Here is a 15,821-nt window from a genome sequence, read left to right on the forward strand (position 1 = left end):
AAGCAATGAGGCGGGGGCGCAGACCAGAGGGGTTCGTCCTAAGGAGGAGAGGAAAGGCGACCGGCTCCTGCGTCGCCTCGCAAGGTTTCGCAGGAGCGCGGCAAGCAGGCGCCCTCGCGCGGCCACCGCCGTCCAACTGCATGAATGGCGAGACCCCGCGCGCCTCCACGGTTTCCTCCTCCGGAGCCTCTGATTGGCCGCAAGGAAAGTTCGGTGCGCGCCGATTGGAGGCGCGGTGCCTCTGATCTGTCTTCTGCTGTTTCCTCTCCGGCGCAGCGGGTGGGAATCGGAAGCCGAGCGGCTCTAAGTTAGGGCGATGGGCGAGTCCCGGGCTCTGAGCAGGAGCGAAGCGCTGCAGCTGGCGCCGCCCGACTGGCAGCACGCTTGCCATGCCCTCCTGTACGCGCCTTGCCCCGGACGCCTCTTCGGGAAGTTCCCGCTGCGTTTCGCAGCGCTGGTGAGAAATGAGCTGGGGGGGGGGGGGGGAGACGACAGGTGGAGATCTGCCGGTTAGCAGGAAGAGTAAGCCCCCCGCGAATTAAAAAAAAATGGGCGTTTGCAGACCACGCTTGGCTTGCTCAAAGCTCCACAGTCCCGCGACCCGTTTTTAATGTCAGGGCTGCGCTGCTTGCCTTGAACGGAAACCCAAGTGTTCCTGGATCTTGCCTTTCGTTCACGGGCTGCTTTGGAAGGGAGGGCGGGATAGAAATTAAATCGTGAAGGCTTCCTGCGGGTGACAGGCCTATTTTTCAGAGGTACAGCGTTGTAAATTTGTTGCAGCAGGAAGCGACGAAGAGGCTTGAAGACTAACGCATTTATTGTGCCACGACAGATTTGTTAGACTTTAGCGTGGCCATAGTTCTGGTTTACAATGGCTTATGGCTGCAAGCAATATTTATTGAGGCTGCAGTTTGAGGCAGGTGTGATTGAATCACTGCTGCACTTAGATAATTTTAGATTCCGGACTTAACGGTCTTCCGTCCCTGCTTCTTAGAAGGCAGCGTGTATTATTTAACTTAAACCTGTGGTAAGCCAGTCGTGTTGCTTTTGAGGGCCCACCTGCTTCTTGAGCTGAGCTGGGGCCCTGGACCTTTGCTTCCAGGCCTGATGGTCCCACAGAAGCCTAGCCTTCTTTTTGATAGCTCCCCTCCCCCCTCCAAGTTTAGCAACTTAGTGATAATTACCGGTAAGCTTTAGGGGGCAAAAGTTATGTGCCAGAAGGTGTGATTTTGAGGCATGTATTTTAGAAATTAAACAGTGCTGTCTCAGAACTCCTGGTATAAACACGGGGATTGATTTTGATGAGTTTGAAGTGGGTGGGGAGGTGGGCTGTTATCTTAAGACAGATGAGCCATCAACAAAACGATGGTTATTGTCTGGTGACAAGAAACCAGGTTGTGCTTGAACTCTGTAAACCTGTGGGCTGCATTAGGGATCCAAGTGAGATCAGCAGGAAAAACTAACAGTTGCCAATAATTTCATTTCTCAGCCTTTTCTAACAAGGACATAAAGCAGTCCCTCGAGAGCACTTCTGTGTCAAAGGGAAGGGCAAGCAACCTTGCCAAAAGGGGGGCAAGACATAGAATCATAGGGACCCTGAGGATCATCTAGTCCAACCCCCTGCAATGCAGGAATAGGCACCTGTCCCCTGTACTGGGAATGGAGGAGAAAGGCAAAGAGTGTGGAGTTAGTTGATTCACCTTTGTAACAAATCGCCTTCGCTGGAGCACACCAGTAAATAAGAGGGCAGGAGAAGACCCAGAAATTGAAAAAAGTGAAGGTTAAGTATTACTGAATGGCAGATGAAACTGGGTATGTTTAAGAGCTATCTTAGGGCAGTTCCAGACAACCTACCTCACAGGGTTGTTGTAAGGATAAAATGAGGGTGTGGAGGATGATGTATGCAAACTTGAGCTCCTTGGAGGAAAGATGAACTATAAATGCAGTAATTAAATAATAAGGGCAGGATCCCAAATCCAACCCACCATTTCATAAATCCAAAGTCATATCCAGTGTTGCTGCTTTAAGAGACCCAAAGCCCTGCTTTGTCTGTTCCCTTTGCAGATGCTGATGCGGTTCGATGGGCGCCTGGGGTTTCCCGGTGGATTTGTGGACCCGCAGGATGTGTCTCTGGAGGAGGGTCTGAACAGGGAGCTGCATGAAGAGTTGGGCCCTGGCGCTGCCTCCCTGCACATGGCTGAGGACCACTACTTGAGCTCCCATGTGCCCGAGGGGCCACGGCGAGTGGTGGCGCACTTCTACGCCAAGCAGCTTACCCTGGAGGAGCTCCGGACCCTAGAAGACAGGGCCACGCAGGCCAAAGAACACGGCTTAGAGGTGTGGGAAATACAGGGTAGGGTGCGGCTGGTCTTGTCTGGTTTGGGGACTGCCACACACTGGGCTGGTGTATGTATCCTGCATTACGTATTATGAACTTCTGGCCCAAGATAATGCCAGTTTCCCCCCAGAATCAGCTGAATTCTGCATCTTGCCTGAATTATGTGAATTAAGAAGAATTATGCAGATTTTCTTAATTTGAACAATTTTCTCATCTATTTCCCCCAGTTTTGCATAATTTATTCTGGCCTTAATAGTCATGGAGTGGAAGAAAGAGCTTTGCAGGGAGCTGAAGCCTCATCTCTGATCACTCAGCACCTTCTTTGGTTCCTGAGGTTTGACCAGGTTTTGCCCCAAAATATTTGGAAGCCACGGGGGCTAGAAACTGATGTTGTTATTTAAAGGAAGTTGAAATCTTCAGGGAGCTAAATTGTGTGCCCAAATATGATATTCTGTCCTCTTGCTGAACTCACATACTCCTGGTTGCTTCATGGGGGGGGGGGGGAGAAGAGAAGGAGAGGAGGGAAGGGAAGGGTTCAGAAGGGCATTTTTTACCTGATTTCCTTCCTCTGTGGCTTCAGGTGATGGGGCTCATCCGTGTCCCCCTCTATACCCTGCGCGATGGCGTTGGGGGGCTCCCAGCTTTCCTTAGCAACACTTTCATTGGCAATTCCCGGGAGCAGCTGATTCACGCCCTGGATACTCTTCAGCTCGTGCCAAGAGAGCAACTTCAGAAGGCAGTTACCATGACTCAGAAGAGACCTTGAGTGTCATTGGTTGTGGCTGCCACGTTCCAGCCTCTGACGGTTCTGTAACTGAATTCCCCCATGAACTTTAGACTCTTGAATGGAGCGGATGTAGCAGAGAAATCCACAATGTGGGAAGAGAGTGGCAATGGACCTTTCCCTCCCCCTACCCAAGGTGAATGGCTCAGTTCTGGTGAATCTAGCCCTGAAAAGGATTTAAGCATCCAGATGCCTGCTTAAAATATTGAAGATGGTAGGCAAGAGTTAAGACAGTGAACCATCTGATCTTCTATGTGTGTAGATATGTAAGACACACACACATGGTTTCTTGCACTACAAATAACACACTGACTCATCTGTGGTTTCTATTTTTCCATCTGTAATTTCAAACCTTCTGTCTCTGAGTTCCAGTATTTGTATATCATGGAAGTTGGGGTTTCCCTCCCCACAAAAGCCCATTGCACACCCCTATTGGTGTATTATTACTTTATCATTTCACAGCTGGAGTCTGCCTTTCTAATCTTTTACTAGTGCTTGAAGAATGGCTTAAGACATTTTGTGGCTCTTGACTCCTATAATATTTTTTATTAGCTCATATGGAAGTGGTAAATGGCCACTAGAGACAGTCATTATGTGTCTCCCTCCCACTGGTTTCTCTTTTTCCAATTTTGATGATGTGCTGACATGGGTGTAAGAATTGTCAATTAAAGACTAGGAAGCTGCCATCATTCAGTTCATCAGCAAATAAATAGTTGCATAATTGGTTTTGCTGTATTTGGGCCTTGGAAACACAAACTTCTCTGCTTGGAACAAATTATGCACATTTCATGGCACCAGTGTGATTTACTTTTTGTTAAATCTCTGGTTACAGAATTCAGAATACTTTGTTGAGGACTGGGAGTGGAGTGGAAAAGGAATGGAAGAGCACATAGAGATAAGTGCTGTATGTATCCCATAATAATATCCATGCATCCATATGGCAGTGGGACAGAACTCAGCCTCTGGAAGGTCTCTGCTATCACTTGTTTTTAGAAACAAGTTTGTAAATCTTGTACTGATGAGAAGGGGCTTACAAGTTTTCTTTTTTTAAAAAAATAGATTTTTAAAAAAGATTTTCTTGGTTTACAAAAGTGCCTTGTCTCTTTTTTCAGGCTGTACAGTCTTTTCTACAGATCAGCTACATTTGTTATGAGACATTAGTGTTGAGTACAGTATTAGGCCAGGAAGAAGATGGGGGGAGAGGAGGGGTGGTGGTGAAATTTTTATTTTTTTACAGTGTACATGTGGGGTTTTGTGTCAGCGTCAACTGGGTAGGTTCTCCTTCTATTTGCTTATTACATTTCCTTGGTAGTGAGAGGGATTGGGGGAGCCCAGGGTGTGGATGGTTGTCTGTGGTTGTTTGCAGTGAGGTTTGTTTGCATTTGTGAAGTGGGGGGGGGGGGGCTTGTTGGGTCAAGTAAGCCAGATTGATTTGTATGCTGTTGGTGGTATTCTTCTTGTCGTCTTGTTGGGCTGTGTATGAGATAAAGGGAAGCCATACTGGGGTGAAAGAGTCCTCTTCTATTTGTCCCCGTGTCACTTTCAGTCTGTTGGTTAGCTTTTCTCGTAAGGCTGTTTCCCATTTGGTACCAGTGGTCCATGTTTACTCCTGAGAGGTCTCTCCAGTATTTGGCTACTGAGGCTTCAGGCTGCTGAGAGTAGGTGGGTTATAAGCTCTGTATAATGTGAGTGGACATTATGATCTTGGAAGATGTTCGGTAGGGCCGGTTCAAATACCTGTTTAGTTATTTTCCATATCTCTTGTAGGACTGATGTCCAGAAGGGTTGTATTTTGGGGCATTCCCACCACATGTGGAGGCATGTGCCTGTGGAAGTGCAGCCTCTCCAACATTTTGGTGAGGTTCCTGGGCATATCAGTGCCAGTTTCCTTGGTGTTAGGTACCATCTGTTGGTGAGTTTGAGTGAGTTCCCATCTTTTGGCTGAGATGGATTTAAAGGGAGGTTTAGATCACATTCTAGTAGGTTTGAAAGTTTTCTGAGTAGTTTTTGATGAACTCTCACAATTCATAAAGGACTAAACAGGTGAAGAGGCAGGTGAAGAGGCAAGAAGAATTCCTGGTGGTCAGATTGCTTGGCCTTTTCCCATGCATAAATGGTGAGACCTCTCTAAATTAAATTGTGCAGAATTGTATTGGTATAGGGTCATTTTTTAAAAATGGCACAGCATCTCTTAGGATTTTCTGTAAACTCTGTCTCATTGTCAACTTCTCTGCAGTTTTGAGAGCTCGAAAAGAGTTGTGCAATTGTACCCTAACCCAAATTCTAAATTAGCATCTCATTTCAATCTGTTCTCCACTGAAATCCCCATTAGTCGGGAGTCAGGACTATAATGGGCCTTAAGTAGATAGGAGGTTCTGACCACATCATGTGTGTCTGCTTGTTTTCAATTAGCAACCCAGAATCTTTGTAGCAAATTATTGACTGCGTGCAGGTTGGGTCACAAAGCACCTTTAAGGGCAAATACTGTTGAAAGGGTCTGCCTAATCAGCCACTTGACGTGACAATAATGTTTCACCTGGCTGCACGCATGTCACACTGGTGTTCGCTGTGTCCCCAGACATGCAATGGGCATGCTGCCAATGGTGGCTCTGGCCATGGCTGGTCCAAAACATTTTGGCCCTTGACGCGAACCATGAAATGGTGTCCCCCTCCCACCAGGGAAGCGGAGAAGTGAAGATCTACATCAGGAACAAGAGAGGAATAAAGATCTACAACAGGATCTGCAGCCCCTGTGGATCCTGCCATCTGAGGCAGTTGCCTCACCTTGCCTCATGGGTGGGCCGGCCCTGGCTGTGGCTCACCAGCACATGTTTCAGTGTGCCTGGTGACTCATGACTCCCTATCACAGTTTTCCAGGTGCACTGCAACCAAACCAGTTAAGTACAGTTGCTGTCTGATGATGGCACTCCCTTTCAGAAGCACCCAAAAGCTGCAACCGCTTAGTAGCTGTGATTGATATTAATTGATCATACATCTCCCCACTTGCGTGTGACCACATATATGTGCAGCATTAGGAAATAAATAAATAAATAGATTTGATCTGCAAAAAGACATAAAAAGGACAAAAATGGCCCGAAAAGAGAGGGAATACAGCTAGCTATCCTAGGAGCCTTTGCAACGGCAATCCCATGAATCTTTGGAGGTGGTTTTTTTTTTTGAGATGGCGCCTAAATGCATGGCATCGTCATCTTCCTCTGGTGCTGAGAAACCCAAGAAGCAGTGTGTGGCTTAGAGGATGTTTACAGGCGTTTTAGATGGTGTTCCCTCCCCACTATGCATGATTTCATGTATAGGAGCGGTACCTGGGAACGTAAGCCCTTTGTAAGGAGGGAGATGTCTGTAGCATTGCTTTTCTAGAGCTCAGATCAGTGCTCAGAAATAGATTTTTAAATGTATAAAACTTATTAAGGAAGCCTACTGCCTCCCGGTAGAAACAGCAGCTTGAATAGAAAGAGGAAGACCTATTTCCCCTCCACAATTTCCCCTTCTGCTGAACCCCAGCTGCCCTATGCATGTAGGGCTCTTTCTGCCTAATTATGCGTGTAAGGGAGGGGCTGGACTGGGCCTTAATGTGAAGGCAGCATCAAAAATTTGACATAGTAAGCACATCTTTGCTTGGTGAAAGCTCTGCAAGGAGGTTGTCAGACAGGACTTTGGTGATGTGGCAGAGAGCCCTGCTCCCTAGCCCCCACTTCATCAAGCGTCCCAGCTCCTAACTACCTTTTGATTTGCTGCTGCTGAGAGCTTCAAACACCACTTTATTATGAAAAACCTCTGTTAAGTGTGAACCCTGTGTTTACCTAGTCATTCCCCAGTGGCTCTCCATGTGCCCCCATTGACTGGATTATACAAAGTGCTAGCAGGGGTGCTTTAAGTGTGTGTGATGGGCAAGAAAGAATGGGCTGGATGACCAGGGAGAGGAAAGCCTGTGGTTTGGGGGCCAAAAAGTGAGGTTGTCACCACCCCCCTGTCCCTTCCCCTCTCACTGAGTTCCTCATTTTTCCTCAAGTGCTTAGCAGCCCTGCCGAGGCCTCCTGGCTCCTGAGCGGCAGGCATTTTGCTGTTGCAGCTTTTGCCAGTGCGCCCCCTCCCTGCCTCTGCCCCCCCACCCTGCTGCCTCCCTCCAATCCCTTTGCCTGTGAGAGGAGTGTGAAAATACTCTCTGAATAGATCTTCTTTGTGTATGTGTTTATATATAAATAAAGCCTCATATATATATATAATTAGAGATGTGTGGTTTTGCAGGCAGAGGGTAGATAATCTCCACTCTGAGAGTGCCTGTTCAGCTGCTCTGGGGTGGGTGTGCAGGCAAGAGGACATCTGAACTCTGCTGAGACAGCGCAGGGTGTGGAATTGTAAGCAAATCAGCTTCCTGTGCTGGGAAGTCCCACTTGCAGTGGACTGCAGAGTGTGGAAGCTCCAGTTGCAGCTTGTGGGTGTTAACTATGGAGAGCTACAGTTATATTGGGTCACACAGCTATCGGTCATAGAGGGCACAAAATCAGGGACATTAATCTTTTAGTTGAACTGTCTTCCGTTTGTCTTTTCCAAAGAGCAGTGCAAAGTTGTGCATTCTACAATTTAAAGACTTACATAATTTATTTATTGCATTCTGCCTTTCTGCTATAACCAATCCTCAGGGTGACAATTTCATGTTCAATCATAACGGTTCAAGCAATTAAATATCATAGCTGATTAGTATCTGTACATTTGCATGTTGCTGAAATACTAGATAGAAATATTGAAGGGTAGCTCCAAGCACTTAGCTATATTGCTGTTAGCGATGTCCTGTGAACCCAGACCTACAGGTGATGGATGCGACACCACTGGCAAATAACCAAGCATTTGATGGATGAGTGAAATGCTGCACAAGGGGCCCAAAGCAAAGAATTCATCCCAGGGTAAAGGACCATATACAGTGGTACCTCGGGTTTCAGACGCTTCAGGTTACAGACTCCGCTAACCCAGAAAGAGTACCTCGGGTTAAGAACTTTGCTTCAGGATGAGAACAGAAATCGTGTGGCGGCAGCAGGAGGCCCCATTAGCTAAAGTGGTACCTTAGGTTAAGAACAGTTTTAGGTTAAGAATGGACCTCCGGAATGAATTAAGTTCTTAACCAGAGGTACCACTGTAAACAAGAGCATGCTGGTTCCGGATGTAAGTTCACAGCTCTGTGGAGGTGTAATCTGCCTCTCCAGAGAGCTTCTGGGTTCTTCTGTAACACACTAGTATCCAATGGAAGGAACAAAACGCCTCATCCAGCCTTTCCCAACCTAGTGCCCTCCAGATGGATGCCCAACTCCTATCAGCCATTGACCAAGCATGATGGGAGTTGTAGTTGAACAACATCTGGAGAGCGCCAGGTTGGGGAAGGCTGATCTAATCCAATATTTGTGGAATGCTCCCCCAGGGAGGCTCACCTGGCACCTTCAGTACCTATATTTAGATGCCAGACAAAAATGTTCCTCTTTCCCCAGGACTTTGGCTGATTAAACTATCTATATGGCCTTTTAATTTGTGGGCGGATTATTGATTTATTTATTATGTTATGTATGTTTGTGTTTTTATACTGAAAATTGCCCATGATCCTTGGATGAAGGGCAGTATATAAATTTAATAAATGAACAAATAAACATATGGCACTCAATAGACACAATGGTCTGACTTGAGAGCAGGCAAGTTCCTGTGTTGCTGATTCAAACAGTCAGTCGCCCTGGAGTTTGTTCACAGATCCAGCTGTTCACAGATCCCCACAGGATCGCTGCATGTAACAAGTTGGCTGCACCTTTCCCTGACACCTCTACCTACCCAATGTCCACGCGCGTGCTTACTTTGGGGTCCCGATGCCTGCTTAAATGAGCCCAGGCTAACTGCCCTAGCTCATATCAGCCTATGCCTGAACATTTGGGGCAACCCACACATTGCTGCGGTGTGTGTGTGGGGGGGGGGGCGCGTTCGTGTTTCCGAAGAAGAGCCCTGCTGGATCACAGGTCAACCATCTCGCCCAGCACCCTGCTCCCCCAGCAGCCCGCCAGACGCCGCCGCCGCCAACGAGTGCAGTTGCCCCAGTTGTTGAAGAGACCCGTGTGAGCCGGGTTTGAACTCGTCGCTAGTAATCGGGGCGGGAAACGGGGCGGCGGCGGCGGCGGCGGCGGCGGCGGCTTTTCAGTTACTCCAGCTCAATTGATGCGCAGAAGGCGGCGGCGGCGGCGGAGGGTGTGATCTGGTGGTGCAAGCGTCGCTCGCGTCTCTGTGGGGCTTGTTGCTGGCCGGGCCTGCGTTGCCACAGGGCTGGACAGGGCGACACAAAGCCTTTGGCTCCAGCCCTGGCAGAGGGAGAGCAGCGAGCGGGCGAGTGCGCGCCTGGCACGGGCTGCGATTGTGGCTGGCACGGCGAGGAGGGGAGCCGGAGCGCAGCGGGTTAACGGCGCCGCTCCAGCCCCAGCTTCTGCCTCTGGGGAAGGGAAGCAGCAGCAGCAGCAGAAGGGAAGGGGGCGGCGCCTCGCCCGGGAGCGCGGCACACCGCGCCGCATCTGCCCGGCGCATCTTGCGGACAAGCCGGCCCTGCTGCGCCCCGGCCCGCACCGCCGGCATGAGCGCGCCGGGGAAAGCGCGCCGCGAGCGGGGCAGCCTGGCCGAGTACGAGACGCAGGTGAAAGGTAAGACGGGGGGGGGCGGGGGGGGGGGGCGAGGGAGGTGCGCGGGCTGCAGTGGGGGAGGCGGGGGCGCGGGCGAGGCTGCGCGGGGAGAAGGGGGCAGCCGGCGACGCCTGCGGGCCGGACAAGGGGCATCGCTGCGCGGGGAGGGCCGGGGGTGGGGCTGTGGACGCCAGGGCAGGCCAGGGGTGGGGAGGGCATTGTGTGTGTGGCAGGGGAGGCATTGGCTGGCCGGGGTGGGCAGCGGTCGGGTGGCCGCTGCGCCAAGGCAGCGCCGAGGGGCGGGCGTCGGGAGCAGCCAGCCGGACATCTGCCTGCAGGTGCAAGTGGCGGCGGCGGCGGCAGCGCGCTCTCCTGGCCCCCCTGGGCCTGGCTCGGGGGCGCGGGGACCAGGGCGCCGTTGCTCATCCGTCCTCAGCTGCGTGACCCACCTCCAGCCGGCCAGGGGCCTCCCCGCCGCCCACACGCCACCCCCTTCGGGGTGCTCCCGCGTCAAATCCCAGCCGCGCTGGATTTCACTGCAGCTGCATTTATATGGCTGCGAGAGGAACGCTGTCTCTGTCTCTCTCTCCCCCCCCCCCCCAAACCTAGAGAAATGTGACCCAGATTTTGTAGACGGGAGAGTATTGTTGCTGGTGGTGGCGAGGCGTGACTGCAAACTCGGGTTCTTAGCGGGAGAGACGTGGTCGAGGGGTTGAAGGCAAGAGGTGAGGTCCTTACGGTGCAGAAAAAAGAAAACCGTGCGCCGTGCCCGCGTGCCGAACTGACAGGAAAAGGACCCGGGCGTCCTCTGCCTCCCTGTAACCTCCCTCGGCTGTAAAACACTAATTTCCACTTCCCCTGTTAAGACACGCTTGCACAGCAAAGCTGTTGATTGTAACGCAACATCCCTTCTTGGGTTCCGGTCGTTCAACTTCCTCTAGGCTGGGTGAGTTGATCAGCCAGCAACGATTCTATCTCTGCCCCAGCGCCCCTCCTCTGCTGCTCACCTCCTCCTCAGGATCACAGCACCATTCTGGACCTGCCTAGGCTCACTGCTATCTTACAACAAACCTCGACTGCCAACTCAAAGCCCTTCTGGGGCTCAAAATGTTACAAGCACAGGCACCAGCAATTCTGGCACCAAGGCAGTGCCCCTGGTCCCACTAGCAGGGCTGGTTCAAGGCCTTTTGGGTATCAGAACCAGGAAGGCCAAGTGGTCCCAGCACCACACGCAGCAGTTGGCGTGGGGCACAATTTGGTTGAGATGCTCTTTTCCTCCTGCATGTGCCCTGCGAAATGACAGTTCATCTTAATGGATATTTGCACAGTGCATTGGAGCCTAGCTGGTCACCTCTGTACATGCACACCATATATTCCCAGAGTGGCTTAAAAACTAGTCCCTCTTCCCAGGGAGTTCTGGGAACTGCAGCTCTGTGAGGGGAAGAGGGGTCTCCCAACAACTCTCAGCAGCACCCGTAACAAACTGCAGTTCCCAGGACATTTTGCAAGGGGAGAGGAGCCATGACGGGCAAAGTGGGTTTAATAGGGCTTTAAATGCATGGTGCAGATGTTACCTTGTCTCCCTTTCTGCCACTGGAAAATATACAAGGCGGAAGGCAGTGGTGGACCTACGCTTCTGGGGCCCTGAAGCTTGAAGTGTCACTGGGGCCCCTTTGCAACCAGCAACAAGGTCTGGGGAACCGCTGTTCTCTTCTTCAATGGGGTTGTTCCACGACAGGCCACCACACTTTACAATATCTGTGCTACTAACTCTCAAACTTTGGGATTGTTACAATATATACAACAACAAAAATTGATCAATTTTACTCAAAAATTAGATCTACTAGACCCCAAAATTTTAAGCAAGGGGACTAAAGTCACTTCTGGGGCCCTGAAGCTTAAGCTTCATTAGTTTCATAACAGACTGAAGGAGCTGCCTGAAGGAGCAGCCTCTCCCTGCTACTAGGTCTAATTTCCTCTTTGAGTACCTCGCCAGACCTCTTGTTACCACTACTCCTATACCCCCAATGCTTTACAAAGCTGGACACCATTCCCACAGTTGGTGCCTGCCCCACTCTGCCATTCTGCATCTTAGGTGAGCAAGAATGTTTCAAACTTCTTACTGTAGTCAGGTGCTTTGAGCAAGAGCGAAACTGAGGTTAAATATTCTGGAAAACAAACCCCTCTCTCTTCTGCTAACAGAAACTGCCCTGCCATGAATCAAAATGTGGCACAGCTGTGCAGGGCTGGCCCAGGATGGTTGCTGCCTGAGGCAGAGCAAGAAATGGCTTAGCCCCCACAACCCACAAGTCAAGCTGCATAGGACCCAGGTCCAGTTCAGTTATTTTGGCACCTGAGGCAGAAAACCCCCCTCCCAGGCAGCAAAAACACAATGCTCAATAAATGAAAGAACCAACAACTGCAAACCTTCCTTTCTGCCAGGCAAAGAAATAGTTCTGCTGCTGCCTCAGATATTATGTCAGGTTTTGACTATTTTGATTTGACAAACTCACAGGTTTTTACTAAGACGGTCACTTCAGGGGGCTGTCATCATGGAGGCGGACACCAAGCAGGGTGTGTGTGTGTGTGCGTGTGTTTGTTTGTGTGTGTGTGTGTGTGTGTGAGAGAGAGAGAGAGAGAGAGAGAGAGAGAGAGAGAGGGAGAGGGAGAGAGCCTGCCCTTTAGCTTCAGGAAGAGAAAAGGCTGAGCCAGCCTGTTTTTAAATGCTGTGATCTAAATATCAGCTGAGGTGGAAGCTGGCAGGTGAACTTTGGTGGAGTTTATGCCCAACAGACATTATGATTATTTCCATACCCTGCCTGTCTGGGTGGGTTGCCCCAACCACTCTGGGTGGCTTCCATAATAAAACCAAACATTAAAACAAAATGGTTGTTTATTGTGTATTTATTAAGATGAGTTATTCCTCATCCTTCTATTGCAATCACAATATTCAAAGTGGCTTACAACTTTGTTTTATTCTTTTTAAAAATAAGATTACAAATTTCAAGCAGGGCAATCAGTGAAACCTCTCCCTCTCTTAATAAGCCATGTTTTTATGAATGAGAGAGCAAATATTGTTTACCTGCGCTGATGCTGTGGGATACGGTGGGCTATAAATCTGACTGCAGGCCCTTGAACTTCTGACCTCTGCACTTGTCAGTGCAATCACCCCCCTTTCCCCCTCCCCTCCTCCGCCACCACCAGGGCCGCCTGGTACAGATGCCTCCAAGAGGGGCTCAAAGCGCCTTCCGATCTTGTCTTTGGTACCAAACCTCCAGCACCTCCACCTCTACACCATCTTCTCATGCAAGTATTAAGCCATACACAGTGGGGGTTGGACCTAGATCCCCCTAATTCCCCCCCCCTCTCTCCGGCCAACTCATTCCCCTTTCCCCATTTTCCCAACTGAGCTTTCTCTCTTCCCTCTTGTTCATTGGGTTGAGTTCAGCTTCCAAGTTGTCAGTTCTGATTTTTCAGAGGCTTTGGTGAAGAGGGTTGGGGGAAGGGCTGCGGACCATTTCTCCATCCCCTCGCCGCTTTGCCTTGGCTTCTGCTGATAAAACTGGCAAGCGAAGGGGTCTCTCTGTGCCCTTGCTTCCTTCTGCTAACACAGCGGACTACTAGCTGCCTTGGCCCTGCAGGGCTGCGAGCTTGAACTCTCGCGTCCTGAAGAGAGGATTGGGGGAAGTTCAGCCAACCCTCTTCCTTTTGTTCACTTTTGCTGTTTTATCCTTGTTTTGCTGCTTCCTCTACTTCATGGCGGCCCCTTTTCTCTGTCCAGGCTATGAAATACACCATGGGAAAAACATAAAGGGGAATTAAGTAAAATCAAAATTCTGCACAATGGCAACCCAAATCCTTCATCAACAAAAGCTGAATTATGTATATATAGCAGCTGGGATGGTTCAGTGGTTAGAGCATGAGACTCTTAATCTCAGGGTCCTGGGTTTGAGCCCCACAGTGGGCAGAAGATTCCTGCATTGCAGGGGGTCCCTTCCAATTCTACAATTCTATGACTCCATGTCACCCAGATAGATTGTGGAAACTGAGAAATTATGCAGTATTACTCTTGTACTGCTGAATCCTGCAGCTATATATATATAAAACATTTTATTTAAATCTACCCTTGTTTTGGTAATCATGTGGAAAAGTGAGAATGATGCATCTCACTTACTTCCTGACCCCTAGAAATATTATTCAGCCCACACTTTCAGGCACAACTTCACATTTGTGAGGATTAGAAACTTGCTTTAGAAAAGCAGCAAGTCAGATTCCCAGGAAGCTTAATTTCCCCGATACCACAATCTGCATTGTTCCTGCTCTCATGCAGAATTGCATCACTTAACCAGTCCCGTTTACAGCACAAACTCTACTCTGTCCAGGAGAGTTCATGATTTCCCAGGTGTGGGCACAGGTGTATGAATATGGCTGTCCAGAACCAAGGGGAGCCATGTTTTTGTAAAGGAACAACTTTCTATGCAGATGAAGCCTTAGGCTGCTATCTCACTAAGATGATGTCAGCAAAACTTACTTGCCCACAAAAGTTTTTACTAGCCTGTTTGATCTCATATACCTGGTTAGCCATCTGCGTCTGAAGTGGAGTGGGGTATGTCTTCTAAACTAGGAAAGCTTTTCTGCCAAGTCACCTGGAGCTAATTCTTACAAGCTGCAGGCAACTAGTAACATGGTTATTTACAAGCCTGCTGCCTCTGAGTACAGTAAATCAGTCTATTTCTTAGACCAGCCTTCTCCCATCCACCCTCCAGATATTTTGGACTACAGTTCGCATCAGCCCCAGTCAGCAAAGCCAACAATCTGGGCTGATGGGATTTGTGGTCAAAAACATGTAGAGGGCACCAGGGTGGGGAAGCTGCCTTGGACAAAATTACCAAGGCCTGTACTGCACCCAGCTTGGATGATCAGCAATTTGCCCATTATCCAGCATGGCTGGAGCATCTGCAAACCCTTTGTGTGAGATGCCTGCTGTCTAACACTTGATGAATCAAACCAGTTATAGCTGTACTGTTTGTCTCAGAGCATCACTTCTTAGGCCCTGCATTCTTTCAATACAGTGGTACGTCGGGTTACATACGCTTCAGGTTACAGACACCACTAACCCATAAATAATACCTCGGGTTAAGAACTTTGCTTCAGGATGAGAACAGAAATCGTGCCCCAGCGGTGCGGCAGCAGCAGGAGGCCCCATTAGCTAAAGTGGAGCTTCAGCAGGTTAAGAACAGTTTCAGGTTAAGAACGGATCTCCAGAACGAATTAAGTACTTAACCCGAGGTACCACTGTATTAACTTTCTGCAAGCATGGTGGTTCTTGAGTCTGTTTGCAGCCGGTGATCAATGCCAAAGCACAAAACACATGCATGCTGTGACATTTTTTGAGTGGTGCACACTTGCCTGTATAAATTGAACCATTTCTGTTCCCAATGAATACAAATGGCCATGGAGAAATGATTGGATTCCCTTTTGCATACATTTTAATGCCATGATTTATATGCATGTGTGGCTTTCCTATTTGTGTTTTAATGTCTGGATACATGGGAGTTGCTCTCAGCTGAGCCAGTACAGTAGCGTTATACATGTTCATATACCTTGGTGGATATATGTATATGCTCAAAGCTATGATTTTTGCTTGGCTTTGCATTTCTGGATACACCAGTGCTGCTACAGCTGTTTTACATGTGTTTATCACGCATTTTTGTCTTTCTGTTTGCTGTTGTTTGGTTGGCGTTTATGGTGTATGTGTCAAGTTTGAGTGTGTGGATCAGCATTTAATGTCCTGCCAGGTATTCTAGAATGCAGTGACTATATGACCTGTTGCTAGATGGTTATTTAAAAAAAATACTTGGTATATGGAAAATGCCAATACAATGATTGGGGTTCCCTATCTACTTTTGTAGGTACTGTATACGTTAATTGTTCTTTTAAAACTTCCACCCCCCAAATTAGCTTTCCATATGATGCTTTTACGAAGGTGGTTCTGCCATGAGGTTAGTGAGGTTTTTGTGAGAGAATTTGCCTGAAACAA

General features: G+C 49.0%; 2 protein-coding genes across 3 annotated transcripts in view; both read left to right on the plus strand.

Moving 5' to 3' along the window:
* The first annotated feature begins 274 nt into the window (after positions 1 to 274).
* Positions 275 to 4,213, plus strand: NUDT16 (nudix hydrolase 16). 2 transcript variants are annotated; one of them, XM_081844575.1, is made up of 3 exons: positions 275 to 457; positions 2,065 to 2,353; positions 2,919 to 4,213. In XM_081844575.1, the coding sequence occupies exons 1-3, from the start codon at positions 317 to 319 to the stop codon at positions 2,987 to 2,989; spliced, it is 501 nt and encodes a 166-aa protein (XP_081700701.1). In that variant the 5' UTR covers positions 275 to 316; the 3' UTR covers positions 2,990 to 4,213. The 2 variants fall into 2 exon arrangements, with proteins under 2 accessions (XP_081700701.1, XP_081700700.1); XM_081844574.1 differs by having other exon boundaries at positions 2,065 to 2,337.
* A 5,489-nt stretch (positions 4,214 to 9,702) lies between these two features.
* ARHGAP4 (Rho GTPase activating protein 4) overlaps positions 9,703 to 15,821 on the plus strand; it is a 57,134-nt gene continuing 51,015 nt past the window's right edge. The window contains exon 1 of the mRNA XM_081844526.1: positions 9,703 to 9,802. Within this exon, the coding sequence (XP_081700652.1) occupies positions 9,736 to 9,802 (67 nt within the window). The 5' untranslated portion in view covers positions 9,703 to 9,735. The remainder of the gene's footprint in view (positions 9,803 to 15,821) is intronic.

Source organism: Podarcis erhardii, assembly GCF_964252035.2.
Source record: "Podarcis erhardii genome assembly, chromosome: 17".
Lineage (NCBI taxonomy): Eukaryota > Metazoa > Chordata > Lepidosauria > Squamata > Lacertidae > Podarcis > Podarcis erhardii.

Bases quoted from the DNA above. Each gene is read 5' to 3' on its own strand.
- NUDT16 (XM_081844574.1), top strand. From the start codon at position 317: ATGGGCGAGTCCCGGGCTCTGAGCAGGAGCGAAGCGCTGCAGCTGGCG. The intron at 458-2,064 runs GTGAGAAATGAG...TTCCCTTTGCAG, and splicing joins CGCTGCGTTTCGCAGCGCTG to ATGCTGATGCGGTTCGATGG. The intron at 2,338-2,918 runs GTGTGGGAAATA...CTGTGGCTTCAG, and splicing joins CCAAAGAACACGGCTTAGAG to GTGATGGGGCTCATCCGTGT.